Source organism: Columba livia, chromosome 3 (assembly GCF_036013475.1).
Source record: "Columba livia isolate bColLiv1 breed racing homer chromosome 3, bColLiv1.pat.W.v2, whole genome shotgun sequence".
Taxonomy (NCBI): Eukaryota; Metazoa; Chordata; class Aves; order Columbiformes; family Columbidae; genus Columba; species Columba livia.
The window spans coordinates 98,495,262-98,509,041 of NC_088604.1; the positions used below are offsets into that span (position 1 = coordinate 98,495,262).

Here is a 13,780-nt window from a genome sequence, read left to right on the forward strand (position 1 = left end):
AAGAAGTCCTAAACTTCAGAACAACATTTTGTCAAACCCAGGTTTTCTAGAAACTAATTTTGGCAATGTCTAATGTATGTCAAGTAAGACTATAAGCTTTCATGCATAGCTTTCTATAGATTAAATTAACAATTTGGTTCACTGTAAATGAATGTTTACAGTCATGGGGTAGCACAGGAATGTTAATACTAATTTTAAGACAACCACAAGCAGAGAGTGCTCACAGAATGCCTTCTGCTTACATTGGATTTCTGTCTTATTTTAAAGCATAATGCATTTAACGAGTCCTTTTCAGAGAAAATGTTTAAATTTGATATTCAGCATTTCCTCTCTTTTTTGATCCATTAAAGTGTCAAGTTGAAGATTACCTTAATCACACCATTGGGCTGGGAGGGCTCTGACCATTTTAGCAGCAAAGCCCTGCCATTTTCTTTCTTTTCCACAGTGAAGTTGCTCAGGCCACTGGGTGAAGCTTCCAATGTGCGCACAGATGTCCAGGGGCTTGAAACCTGCCCAGCATTGTTTACAGCTACGACATGAATATGATATGTTGTGAAAGGTTTCAATCCAAATAAATGAGCCTGATGCTTTGTTCCCTGAAGCAAGAATACAGATGTTTGAGTTAGTTAAAAAAGTAATCAGCATCTGTGGTTTATGTCACTTGGAAAATGAGGTCTCAGCTCTGGGTCACTTCTGACCGCTTTGCAGAATACCCCATCTGGTTACCAGGATTTTTTGGTGTGTTTCCGGAACTAAACCTCAAAAAGCAGCTCTTAGGCTTTAAAAAAATATCTATCATTAAGGTGGAGCCTTTGGAGCTGGCTCCTGGGGAGTCCTGCACAGTCCAAACTCCAGCTAGCAAACAACTTGTATTTCGTTCAGCACGCATTCAAGTTTTGCACAGTAAGGACCGAGTGCCTGGCACTCTGAAGGACTCAGGTACATGTGAAACCTATGGCATATGAGTGATGCCTGCCTTTAAAGAATCCTTACACATCTTGCGTATAGAAGTGACATTTGATAGCCACGCCATCCTGCTCTGCCTACTTAGAGCATTGTAATATGGATAGACAACAGTGTTTCCAAGAGCATAGTTTCATTCCCTTACTGAAAACAAATCCCTTAAAATTGAGGGGTGGGAGGGAAGTGAGTGAGGACAGGAGGGAATAAACTGATTTCCATGTTCCTGCTTTGTAAAGATGTCGCTTGAGATAAATTACAAGGTAAGATGATTGCGGGGCAATCCTCTGCCTGACAAGAGCCCTCTTTGCTTCTCCAGGTTGGAGGAAGCAGGCACACTGCTGATGGGGACACAGGCCACAGGGCTGGGCCCTTCCTGGTGCCAGACCCTTTCCTTGCACCGGTGGGGAGAGGCTCGGGGAGCACCCCCATTAATCCCACCAGGCTCTGCCAGGGCTGGGGCTGACCTGCAACAACACCAGACCACAGTCCAGCTCAGGGCCATGAGGCTGGATGCAGACCAAGGGACATCAGCTATGGCCAGAGGCACTAGTGGCATTACAGCTCACCCCGAAGAGCCTCTCACACAGACCTGAAACCGTGCAAATATGAGGCACAAATTCAGGTCTAGGTAGGAAGGCAACACAGCCATAGCAGTGTTTTGAACAGCCAAGGAAGACCAGGTGGCAAACAAAGGACGGGGTAACACGTTTCAGTAGGAGACTGTTCAGATTTGTCTCATCAGAGGAACAAGGAAGAAAGGAGTTCAGCTGATCACCAATGTATTTAATATCATTTTTAGTTGTGCTTTTGCATTAATTATATATACCTCAAGAAGGGGAGTGCAGGAATTCAGTTTCCTTTGTGTGGCAGATACAGCTGAAGTCAATTTCCCTGTTTCTGGAAGTCATATTAAGTTGTTAAATGCTAACACTTCCAATTGTTTAATATTTAAACATTTGTTAAGCTATCAGACTCAGAAACAAATTTTAAAGAAATATTAATTTCTCTTTTTTAAATATTAAAAGTTAGATCATAAATATTTAAATAGTTATTTCCTCACAACAATGAGTTAGTCTTTTAGATAAATATAGCACAGCATTTGAATGACCATTATGAATATTAAATCTGAGGATGCCACAAGTACAGATTATAAACATACTTTTCTGATAAATGATTCCTTTTTCTGTTAAACAGGGCAAACACTAGCAAGATTAATAATGCAAAAAAGTATAATTCTTTGTTAGGAATTCTCAGTCATCACTGCCAAAAAAGCATAAGCTCAAATGCAAATAGCAATCACCTCGAACAGATTATATATAAAAAAGCTCTGGCTGCTGTGGGACATTTAGAGATATCTTTTGTCGTAAGAAACATGGAAAGCATGTGGGCTATAAAGCAAAAACATATGTATATTGTCAATAGCAGCACCTGTCCAATTACAGTTTATTTCAGTATGGAGAATTTAGTTCAGCCCCTAGATGGCAATACTATCAAACACTTTTTGTAACATGAGTACTTAATGATTAACAACGTGCGTTCAGTCATCCAACATACTCAAGGCAGCCATTAAAAAAATAACAAAACTGATTTCATTATAGATTCTTTTAATAAACATTTATGGCTTAGATCCTTGAAAGTGGAAGCGTTCAAACTGCCATAGCCAAAAAAACCTATACAGCCGAATGCAAAATTATGAACTGCAGGTTAAAGTACAGAGCTCAAATTGAAGTTCATGCTTAGCATAAAAATCTGGCATCAGAAATTATGTTGGCACAAAACATGATTAAAATTAGCTTTACAATTGGATGTAGTCTGTATTAATAGTTTTTATGAGGACAGTTATCTATTAGGTTTTCAAAACACAACTTTTAAAAGCCTAAAATTTACATTCCGTGGTTCGGGGGTTGGGGATGGGAGGAAGGGAGCACACAACATTAAATTACTGCCCCTGAACTGCTAGACAGAGGCTCTCCGAAGGTACAAACACATTACTACACACATCATACAAAAAGCAATTGCTCTGCTTTCTAATCAGCTGCATCAGGGTGGGCTTTTGTGACAGCAATGCTACAAAGCACTTCATTTTTAACCAGAAAATCGGCATATTTTTCATCACCCTCTACCATTTTCCCACTAAACCTCAAGATTTAATTATTTACAATCCTCACCACACTTTGAAATGAAACAAGGATGGAGGGATTTCCTTGCCTGCAGTTCATCATGTTCTCTGGAGACTGCTAAACCATTCCTTCCAGGGATGACTTTTATCCTTGGCTCCTACAGCTACTTCTTGAAGAGCAAATGGTTTACATGTATTTTTGTTTGGTTTGGTTTTGAAGTAAGCTCAGGGGACGTACTCCCAGAATATGGAGCCATGTTTTCTCCCCCTGCACTACTGACATTGCCATTTCTGAATTTGCTTAAAGGCTGATGCTGAAAAGAGGATGGATGACAGTCTCAGTGATTCATTTTAAGAATTACTTAATGTCCTCCCATGACATTTTCAGCCTAGAAATACTGTCTTGCTGGAATGGTCAAATATAAAGAGAAAAATACACCTCGCAAAGGATCGCTCTGTGACCTTTGGCTTCAGCGACAACGGCACAGCCTTAAACAGGCACAGGATCAGAATCATTGCATGGAATATTCTCTCACTCTTTGTCTGCAAAGCCATGAACTCATATATCCCATGTTTACATAGTGCTAACAGGCCAGATTTCATTCACCATTAAAAGTAAACCAACAAAATAAAATTTTAATGCAAACATTAAGATATTCGTAGACTGACTGATGATGAAATCTGATGGACTGCAAGCCCACGCTCTCCTTTCTCTGTCTCCTACTGTGAAGCATTCTCAGTCATTAAATTAAGAATAATCCAGCAAACATCTAAGTGTGTGCACTCTCACATTCCTCCTATAAGGCCCATCCTTTTAACATAAACACTACAGAAATGGACACCTGAAGTGAGCTGTGAGGAGCCACCGTGACCTGATCCAGCAGCACCGCTTCTCCAGGCAGGACCCCACTTTTGTTTTTGCTGGGTAAAATGCTTCACGTGCTGCCAGTGGCAGCACAAGCTGTTAACAGCAACAAATACACTGCTCGGCTAATTCCACTCTTCTAACTGTAAATTAGGATAAAAGTTATTTAAAACAAAACCTTGTTTTAACACATTTTTCAAAACATAAAACGAGAGAACATGAATCATGAATAATGTATCTGCCAAGATTTGCTTCAGATTGCCTTTTTTGTTTGTTTATTTTTTAATTCATGAGCACAGAAGTCACTTAAAGTCTGGAAACAAATTAGCATAGTCTTTCATGCCGTTCAAAGGCAGTGGCATCCATAATGCAAGGTGCTTGCCTTCCTCCTCCCCATCATGGGCAAGGCTGCACAGCCTTCAAGGGTCTGACGATTTTACACCGCCCACTGTGATTGCTTTTGACTTCTTGAAGTGCCCCTAAGGTAGCAACAGGGTCAAGAGGTCTTTGTAGGTTGAAAATGATCAAAAATTAGCATTGATCCATAGCTGTCAATAATACTTGGCGTGACTGGACTCCCTGCACAAATGTTTAAACTGCATACAACTACACAACCTAGTCATCTTCAAATCTATCGATCTGACGAAGCAGCACTTTCCAGTGGTGTCACTCCGGGATCTTCGTCTTTTTTCAAGGCAGGCCAACTTACCAGTTGCCCAGGCCTCAGAGCCTGAGTTCCAAATGTCACAGATATATATCAGATCACTGAACCACTGAAGAGCTGCCCAATAGGCAGCTTGAGTATCCATTCTCTTCTTCAGGGGTAATCATAAAAACTCAGCAGGTCCTCACTGGTTATGCTAAGGTTATGTTCTGGTTTCTTCTCTCTCTCTATCTTGTTTTCATACAGTAATCCGTATTTGGCACACATCTTTGATAACCAATTAAAAAGCTAGTTCATTCTTTCTGTGAGTGTCTAACTAAACTCAGTGGCATCTGACACTACCACACTGTTAATGGTCCAGGGATGCAAACCTGTTCTTTCATATCCCTCAGACTTAAATTCAAGGAAGGTAATTCGGCATGACATTCCCTTGTCTACAGAGGCAGAAATGCTGAACTCTTCATGGACAAGGGAGGAGAAAGCTATGGTCTCCTGGCAGTCAGCACATCAACCCAACCATTCTCCAATGCCAATTTTCAAATTTTCCATCAAGAAAGTTGAACAGATTCCTCCACAGGTGACAGAAGAGACAGGGAATGCTTGAGGTTTTACTAAGATACTCAGTCTATCCTCACCTTTCTCATCATCCTCTTACCCAGTTCCCCATTTAATCCTGATTCTTTGCCATTTTCAGCAAAGCACTGGGGGTGTTTCCACTTTGGCTCTGATGTTCACTCTTATTTCCCAGCCTAATTCTTAGTTCCTGCCTTCACTCTAAAAATTACACTGAGGTCATATTCATATGCAATCCCTAACTTGTCCTTTGGGTTGCTTTTGTTCTCAGGCTTATATCATCTACACTGTCCTTTTAATTAAAAAAAAAACCTACTCTAGTCCTAAAGTCTTATGCTCAAATTCACAGGATATAACTTAGGGATACCCGAGTAATCTATTAGTCCCTTCCTGTAGCAGTGTGGACTGGAATATAAATTATTCCCATGGAAGTACTGAAAAATCTCAAAGGTTAGGCAGAAACCAAAGTGTTCTTCATTTTACCAGAAATTTGCTTCCCTAGAGGTGACCAGAATTTTGATTTTTACCAGTAATTGATGTTGTGCTGTTTACTTTCCTCCCAATTTGTGTTTAAAACTATTTTAGATTTTTCCTTTTTTTTTAAATGGTAAATTTCACTCTTAAACTTTTACTTTTTAAGAACTTTGCATTTCATTTTAGAATTTAAAAAATGCATTGAAAAAATGTATTTTTCATTTTAAATCATTATTATTTGATATTAGCTAACAGGACTTTTATAGCAGTAACGTATCACATTGGTGATGCTATATGAAAAAACCCATGTATTATGAAAAAGAATCTAAAAAAACATTTAAATAAAATGTTTAAGTTTGTAAAACCAGCGATTTCCTTATTAAATCTAAGATAATTTTGAGACATTTTTGCCCAGGGAATATTCTTCCTAATTGTCTTTGGTTGAGATGAAAAGACATTTTTTCTTTCTAAGCCCTGAGGTGGATCAATGCAGTCTTCTACAGTGGCTAGGAAATGACATTCAGGAATTCATTATATTTGAGCTTGCTTTTTTATGAATACATTTAGGAAAATTTATTTTAAAAATATATTAGAGAAGATCCAAGTTACAAAGTAAAGCATATAAAATGGCTTTTTTATTAAAACATAAGCTTTGATTACGTGATCATAAAATATTATTTCCTTGAAATTCCTAGCAAACATAATGTTTGATGGGTTTTAGCTTTCAACTTTAAGAATGTTCTAATAATATATTTTTAAAACAAATGGTAGTTTTCCCATCAACATCGGAGAACACTAGTCTGTCCTCTATGACTCCACATTCCTGTCCTTTCCTAACAGTACCATGCCAGCAGCTTTTTTAATAAAAAAAACTAATTTACACACCCTGTTTCACTCAGCACATAACAGAATCATTTCCTATAAGAATAGTCCAACATGGACTTGTGGACTATACCAGGGAGAAACCCTTAGAAACAGCAGTAATCCAAATTTAAAATGTTCTGCAAACAGCAATTAATACTTGATATAGAAATATGACATTGCAACTCATTTTCCTCCTTTCTGGCAGAGCAAGTAGGGAACTGTGAATTGCTTGTTGTTGAAAATCTCTGGTGGACCTGGTGTCTATTTTCCCAGCAGACAGTTCTCTTTCCCAGCACACCTGGGGACCTGCCTTAGGCTCACCAGGCATCTGAATCCCCAGCTTTGACTTGAAAGCAAAGCACCACAAAGAAAACTAGGATGCATTGCACAGTAGAATAAGATCAAGCACATTTAGCAAGCTGCATTCAGTCATTGTGTTGGCCTATGGGTAGCAGGACACTTTAAAACGACCAACAGTGTTGTGCTTTTGCTGTTAAAAACTTAAAAAAATATCTTTGGGCAAAGTCAACACTCCACTTGCCTTCTCCATGCTATTTCAGCAGGATCCTTTCCTTCCTTTCCTTTCCTTTCCTTTCCTTTCCTTTCCTTTCCTTTCCTTTCCTTTCCTTTCCTTTCCTTTCCTTTCCTTTCCTTTCCTTTCCTTTCCTTTCCTTTCCTTTCCTTTCCTTTCCTTCCCTTCCCTTCCCTTCCCTTCCCTTCCCTTCCCTTCCCTTCCCTTCCCTTTCCCCTTCCCTTTCCCCTTCCCTTTCCCTTTCTCCTCTCCTCTCCTCTCCTCTCCTCTCCTCTCCTCTCCTCTCCTCTCCTCTCCTCTCCTCTCCTCTCCTCTCCTCTCCTCTCCTCTCCTCTCCTCTCCTCTCCTCTCCTCTCCTCTCCTCTCCTCTCCTCTCCTCTCCTCTCCTCTCCTTTCTTTCTCTTTCATAATTATTTATTTAAAACTCACCGAACAACCCTGAATGCTGCCTTCTCTAAAATGTATTTGAATCTGTATTTATGTAATTTGTACTGAGAAATACTGAAATACAAAAAGAGATTTTTCTGCGTGACTCAATAAATCAAATAAACCAAAATATCTATGACATGACATTCCACTATAGACACCATCTAGAGGACGATGTCAACATGTTTTCCTAACATTAATATTTTATCTCTAACAACACTCACAAGACCTATTGTATAATAAACCATAGTTTTGTGCCTTTTTTCTCCCTACCCGTCCCCGTCCCGCCCCTCCCCCCCCCCAATACCACTTTAAACCATATTTATTATTCTTCATCATTAGAAAGTGGTGGAGAAGGAAAGAATAAGCTCTTTTTATAAACCAGATACCTGACAGGACTGTTATCCCAAAACTTTTTGTTTTGGTCAGTTCAAATCCTTACTTAACCTGAATGATAGTTTTTGCTTTCAATAATCATTCTGGATATGAAGAACTAGAATAAGTTTCTCTTCAAAATAAGACAGGCAGAATCCAAAGCAAAAATTTTAATACTGTCTGCTTGAGATACAAGAAGTCATGAGACAAAATACTTAAACCCCACTGAAAAATTATGTGTCACACTCAGTAAAATGCGCACATATTGTAGGTTCTGGTCTTTAGCTGAGTGGGGCATGCTTTGTGGAGAGCTGATGGGAGTGAGAGAGGATAGAGCATACGCATCAGCAAAGACTTCATGGTATATGAAATTCAGCATCATATTAAATCACTATCAAACCCGATAGGATTGAGCTGTGAGGTTTTAGTGATGTTCTGAATTCACACACTGCATAATCTGGAACCTGCATAAACTCATCAAGAACTTGCAATTTGTTGAGGCTGCCTTGGTTACGAAGGAAATGGGAACGAATGATCCTTCAGATGTAGCTTTATAATCTGGGCTAGAAATGTGTCTTCAGGGGAAGCTAAAAAGCTACAAAAGGCAATCACACAAATGCTGGCTGGAGTCTGTATATCTACAGCTACAACTAGTGCACTCACACAGCTGAACTCCAGGAATACGTTTAAAATAAGTTGCTGAGCAGCAACTTTCCATCCACTGTTTGTCAACATTTAGGAGCGGTAGTCTTCTCAAGGATTTGTTCTATGTTGTCTGTAGGCTTGGCACAAGAAAGAGAAAACACTTCTGCTCCATAACAGCAGCTAGAGCCTAAGGGCTCAAACCTGCAAATGGTGGGGGGTACATCCCTCAATATGGAGCATTAGGGGGTTAATGTTATATTTTTCCTAATGCCATAGACCGTATTTTCTATCTGATGTGTTGGCTGATGGCCAGAATGAAGTTAGATGCTTTTGTCAGAACAAACAAAATCTGGACTGCCGCATCAGTGCAGTCCATGTCTTCTTAGACTCAAATCATTTTTTTCCCCTAGCAATGTCCAGAGCAGCAGGTGTTTTGCAGAAGAGCTTCTGTGATTTTAAACTAATGTAATGAAACCATGGATGTTTTTGTTATCCATAAAAAACGGATAATTTATATACCCAAACTTCTCAACTCAAGGTATCTTGTGGCAATCAGTTTTGCTTTGTTGTAGAGAACATGCCATTGCCATTATCAAATGTTTTGGCTTTTGGTTTAATTTGAAGTTTTGTTTTTCAAGCATTCATGTTGCTCCACTATTTGTGACTACATATATCTGTGCCATAAGCTGCCTTCTTAATCTCCTTTCAAATTATGTCATATGTGATACTGTGAAGAAAAGAGGCTCTGAACACTGTAAAATGTCTCCCATCTGATCTTAAAATAACCTGGGCACAGTATCTGAAAGTTTTTATTTTCTGTAAAACTTAAAAAAGACTGTTTGGCTGTGTTTTTGGTGAATGGAAAACAGAGGGGAGAAACCCTTTATTTGTCCCTTATAAAAGCAATTATTTTCAATTTTTGCCTTTGCACAGCTCAATAGCCATACTGGAGAAAAATAAATGTAAAGAGGAAAAAAAAGTTTGAAGAAAATCTTTAAGGAGACTTGTACAAGGACAATCTGAATCTTAACATAGATTGCAGCTGAACTCCCACATCAGTTTCCTTGAAAATGCCACTGAATGTCAGTTGTGCTCTATAAAATTAAGACTTTGCAGTTATATATGACTTTTCATCATAGGATCTCACATCATGTTACGAACATTAATTAATTAAGTCTCAGGATAACTCCCTGTGTTACTGTGTGCAGCTTCAGGAAACTATCATTATTGTTTTAGATCACATTTTACACAGGTACAATAGATGTGTCATATTATTGCTGCACGCAAGCTTACTTTATTCCCTTTTCTCAATCATTCTGAGTCCTTGTCTCTCTCACCCAACACATGCAGAGCAGCTCTAACTGCTGCTAAGTAGAGGAAGATAACACAGCCTCAAGGCAATTCACAGCTTTAAATCCCTGCTTTCTGTCAACACAATGGAAAATAAAAGCAACATTTTAAAGGAGACTAAAAGGTTTTTACTTCCTACTGGTTTATTCTTTTTTCTCTGCCCTGTACTGAACAGTCCTAGCTTTTCATTCAAACTTTGCCTGCTATGTAATCACTTCTTAGAGATATTAGAAGGTAAGCATAAACAATTTACTTGGAGCTACATTATACAGGCTGAAGTTTATTCTGAGTATGTGGCTGAATGTAAAATGTCACCTTTAAAATGAACTGGGTATTTTAAAAAACAGTAGGCCAAAAAGTATACAAGCCCCTGTCTCTTGAAAGGCTTTCCTTATCCAGGTTTTTCATTCCTTCCCCCAATGCTTTGCACTTCCTACACTAAAATACCTGCTTTCTAAACTGAAAGTAAACTAAAGTGTATAGGAAGCAGTTTGGGAAGGATGTAGGGTAATTATGCCAATTCATACCAGGAAAAATAGATTTGCTCTGCACTTCTTCGTACAGAGCAATCACTCCTAGCAGAAGGCCAGGAGCACACTGGTCATGCAGGAAGGGATGTCGTCTCTCTCGTCTGTAGCTGGAGGAAAGTTCATCCTATCTTCTTAATATTAGCAGGAGATATTGATTAGGCATATATTTAGGTGTGCGCTTTGGGGACATACTCCTCAGCAAAGCACAGCTTCCCATGAAAATACTGACAGTTTCAGCAGAAAACTGACACCTTCCTTCCAGAACTTGTGGGATGTTCCTTGAAGTTTGGAGTAGAGGATTCCTGCAGGAGATTCCTGCCCTTAATGGTCCTATAATCTAGTGGAAAGCCTTAACAAGTAGTCTGAAAAACCCCTCTGTCACGTGATGGCAGGAGGAACAAAAATCTTATTTGCCCATTGCAGCTGTGGTGGACTGCACTGTTCGCAAAAATAATGAAGTGCAATAAAGAAAATTATATATTGTTGCATCTCTTCGTAGCTATGTCTTGCCATATGAAGGCTCAGAATCAATACACCAAGAAAAGGACTGAAAGGAAAGACAAGAATAAAGAGTGGTTATAGAGTTTGGTAAAGCAACTGGAAGAGAAGTTGCTTACAGGTTTAATGTCTTGAAACCAAATGAACGCTGTGGATGGATGAACTTCCAGATCCTCCTAGGATCATACAGCTACATGTCCCTCTGGCTTAAGCCTTTTAAGTCACACTGTTGGGAAGAACCTCACCCTGACACAGCATATGAAGCAGTGTCTGCAGACTGCCCATTCCCATTTTCTGTGCTGTCAGACCAACACACTGAATTCATATACATATACAGAAAAGTAGCCAACTAAATCTGCTGCAGTGTGAACAGGGAAACAGCTAGCTAGTTTCACTTTTAAATGTTATATGCATAAATAAAACAGAATCAATCATTCCTTTTCATGTGGTTACACATTCATTGGTCCTTTCTCATATAAGTCGGGTTTCTCAGTGCAAAGCTTTTGCCAAAAGAGAAGAGAGTCTAAGCTGCTTGTTACTTAGTTAGGGAAGAGATGAAAGATGTAAATACTGAAATATTACTTGAAAACTGAAGCACAACAAGTTTAGTTCAGATTCTGTATTTTTCTTGGATATTTAATTTACTTGCCAAATTAAAATCAATCACTAAGTTAACAGATATATAGTTAAGCTGAAGTACAAAACAAATTGTGCCTATTTCAGAAATGAAAATGTCTTTACAGAACATTATTCACTCCAGCATATTACCTTGTAAATCCACTAGTCTCACTGTCTCATCTATTGATTAGCTGCATGTATGCATGTTACAAATGAGCAATCAAAAAAAAAATTATTAGAATTTAGTCATTTTGGCCCGGAGTTGTAAATATATTCAAGTGCTCAAATATGAAGATATGTGCTATGGGAAATAGCAGAACCCTTACATTCTGACACAAAACTTGTGTAGCTGGTGTCCTCAGTTACTCTCTATACTCTGTGCAGAGGAAGGGATGTTCTTAACTTTGGTTTTGAATAGCCCTTCAGAGGGGCCTCACTCTCTTTGAAGACAGATTAGGTAGACTAGCCTACATTGGCCATATAAAGTATGTTTTTAGAATTCCGAGCTGTGAGTTTTTATTAATTTCACTTAAGAATCAAAGAGCCAAGAAATCAGTGACAACATTTTCAACCAGCACACAGCAACAGATCATACAGGTGAGCTCTTTCTTTTTTTCTTAAGGTAAAAGACAAAACTATTAATAGCCTCAGAAGTTAAACCACAGCTGTTTCAAAACACTTCAAAATCAATGGAAGTTTGCTTTTGCGTTCTCCAGGTTTCAGCGACAGGGTCTTCATGAGTAGAATAACATAATTAAATGGTGTATGTCGGTGGCATTCAACTAGAACAGGGATTTGGTTTAGTCAATCCATAATATTGAAACAAACATCCCTGACTCCTTATTTCCATGCATAGGGCAACGTGTTGGCAATGATACTCAGTTTGAGATGGTGTTACTCCGATCAGTGTGATTTAAAATTTCCATTAACACCCTCAAACCAAGAATCATAACAAAGCAATTGAAAGTGTTGTGATGCTTCTATACAGGACCCAAAAGATGAAAACCAGCTAAACTGTATGCTAAACAGCTGTTGCAAATTTTTGTCTTGGAAATGCCCTGTTTTAAAAGCCACATGTTCTCAGCTCTATTTGTCCTCAAAGGGGGCACTGTATTTGACATCAAAGCCACCAGAGCTCAAACTATTGTGTTACTTGGTGGAAAAGGTGATATTTTTCTTTTCTTTTGTTCTGAGGGTCTCTATTCAGTCTTTTTAGGCCAGGACTTCCCAGTAACTTTAAGCACAGCACTTAAATATGTCACTGTCTAGAGCTACAACTATAGCATAAATCTCATGAGAAGAAAATCTAAATTATCATGTCTTGATCCCCTGAAGAGAAAACAATAAAAAATAATTTTATGATACCATAATGACAAGAATAATCCTTCACTTCATCTGGGAAAAGATGTCTTCCAGACTTCTCATTAATTCTTTTTTAAAGCCTGTTGAAATAGAGTAGCTCTGTAACGTTTCATACATTTTGTTTGTGCAAAGTTTTCTTTATGACAAAAACACAGAAAATTTATCACTGCAAGGAGTCCACTTTCCTTATGTTTTTTATATACGAAAACTGCATTTGTGGCTCTGATTTGTGGGACAATTATAAACTTGGTGCTTTTTTTGCAGCCACTAGAGTAACCTCTCCACACTGCATGGAGGATTTGGCTGAGGCTAGGAACTCTGCACTGGATGGGAAAAAAGAATTGGTGCATTCAAACCTTCAGCAGATGGACTTCGAAAAATACTTGAAGCAAAATTCAGAAGCAAAATGAGTAATGATTTGCTGTATGCCTCAGTAGGTTAAATAGATCCTGGGATCTCATTTCATCTTCCTATTGTGAGTATACAGCTCCTTGGAGGCCTTCTGGCACACAGACAACACACACTCCAGGGGTCTCATTCAGATGGACCATACCCCAGCAGCAACATTGTCTCTATGTTAGGGCGGTGTGGGCACAGAAGCTTAGGAGACATATGTGCTGCGTAAAGAAGGAAGGAGGAGCAACCATGGGTTAGTTCAAACAAATACATCTACAGCTGCAAAGTCAAAGAGGTTAGTGGAGGATACTGTGCTGCAGGTCCCCCTGCTGCTTTTGCACCAGTCATAGGTTGTCTGAAGCGGACATGTAAGTCTTTGTTTGTTTCCCAAGGTTTTGCCTGCATAACTACAAAGCCTCCAGTAATACAAGATCTTTAAAGACCTGACGGAAGCAGAGTCCTGTCTCTTGTAAGGATTGCAGGACCCACAGAATATTTGGAAATAGAAACAAGTTCCTAACAAAAA

General features: G+C 38.9%; 1 protein-coding gene across 1 annotated transcript in view; it reads right to left on the reverse strand.

The window, feature by feature from the left end:
- Positions 1–13,780, reverse strand: part of USH2A (usherin) — a 387,004-nt gene that overhangs the window by 29,084 nt on the left and 344,140 nt on the right. The window contains exon 62 of the mRNA XM_065058452.1: positions 369–596. Within this exon, the coding sequence (XP_064914524.1) occupies positions 369–596 (228 nt within the window). The remainder of the gene's footprint in view (positions 1–368; positions 597–13,780) is intronic.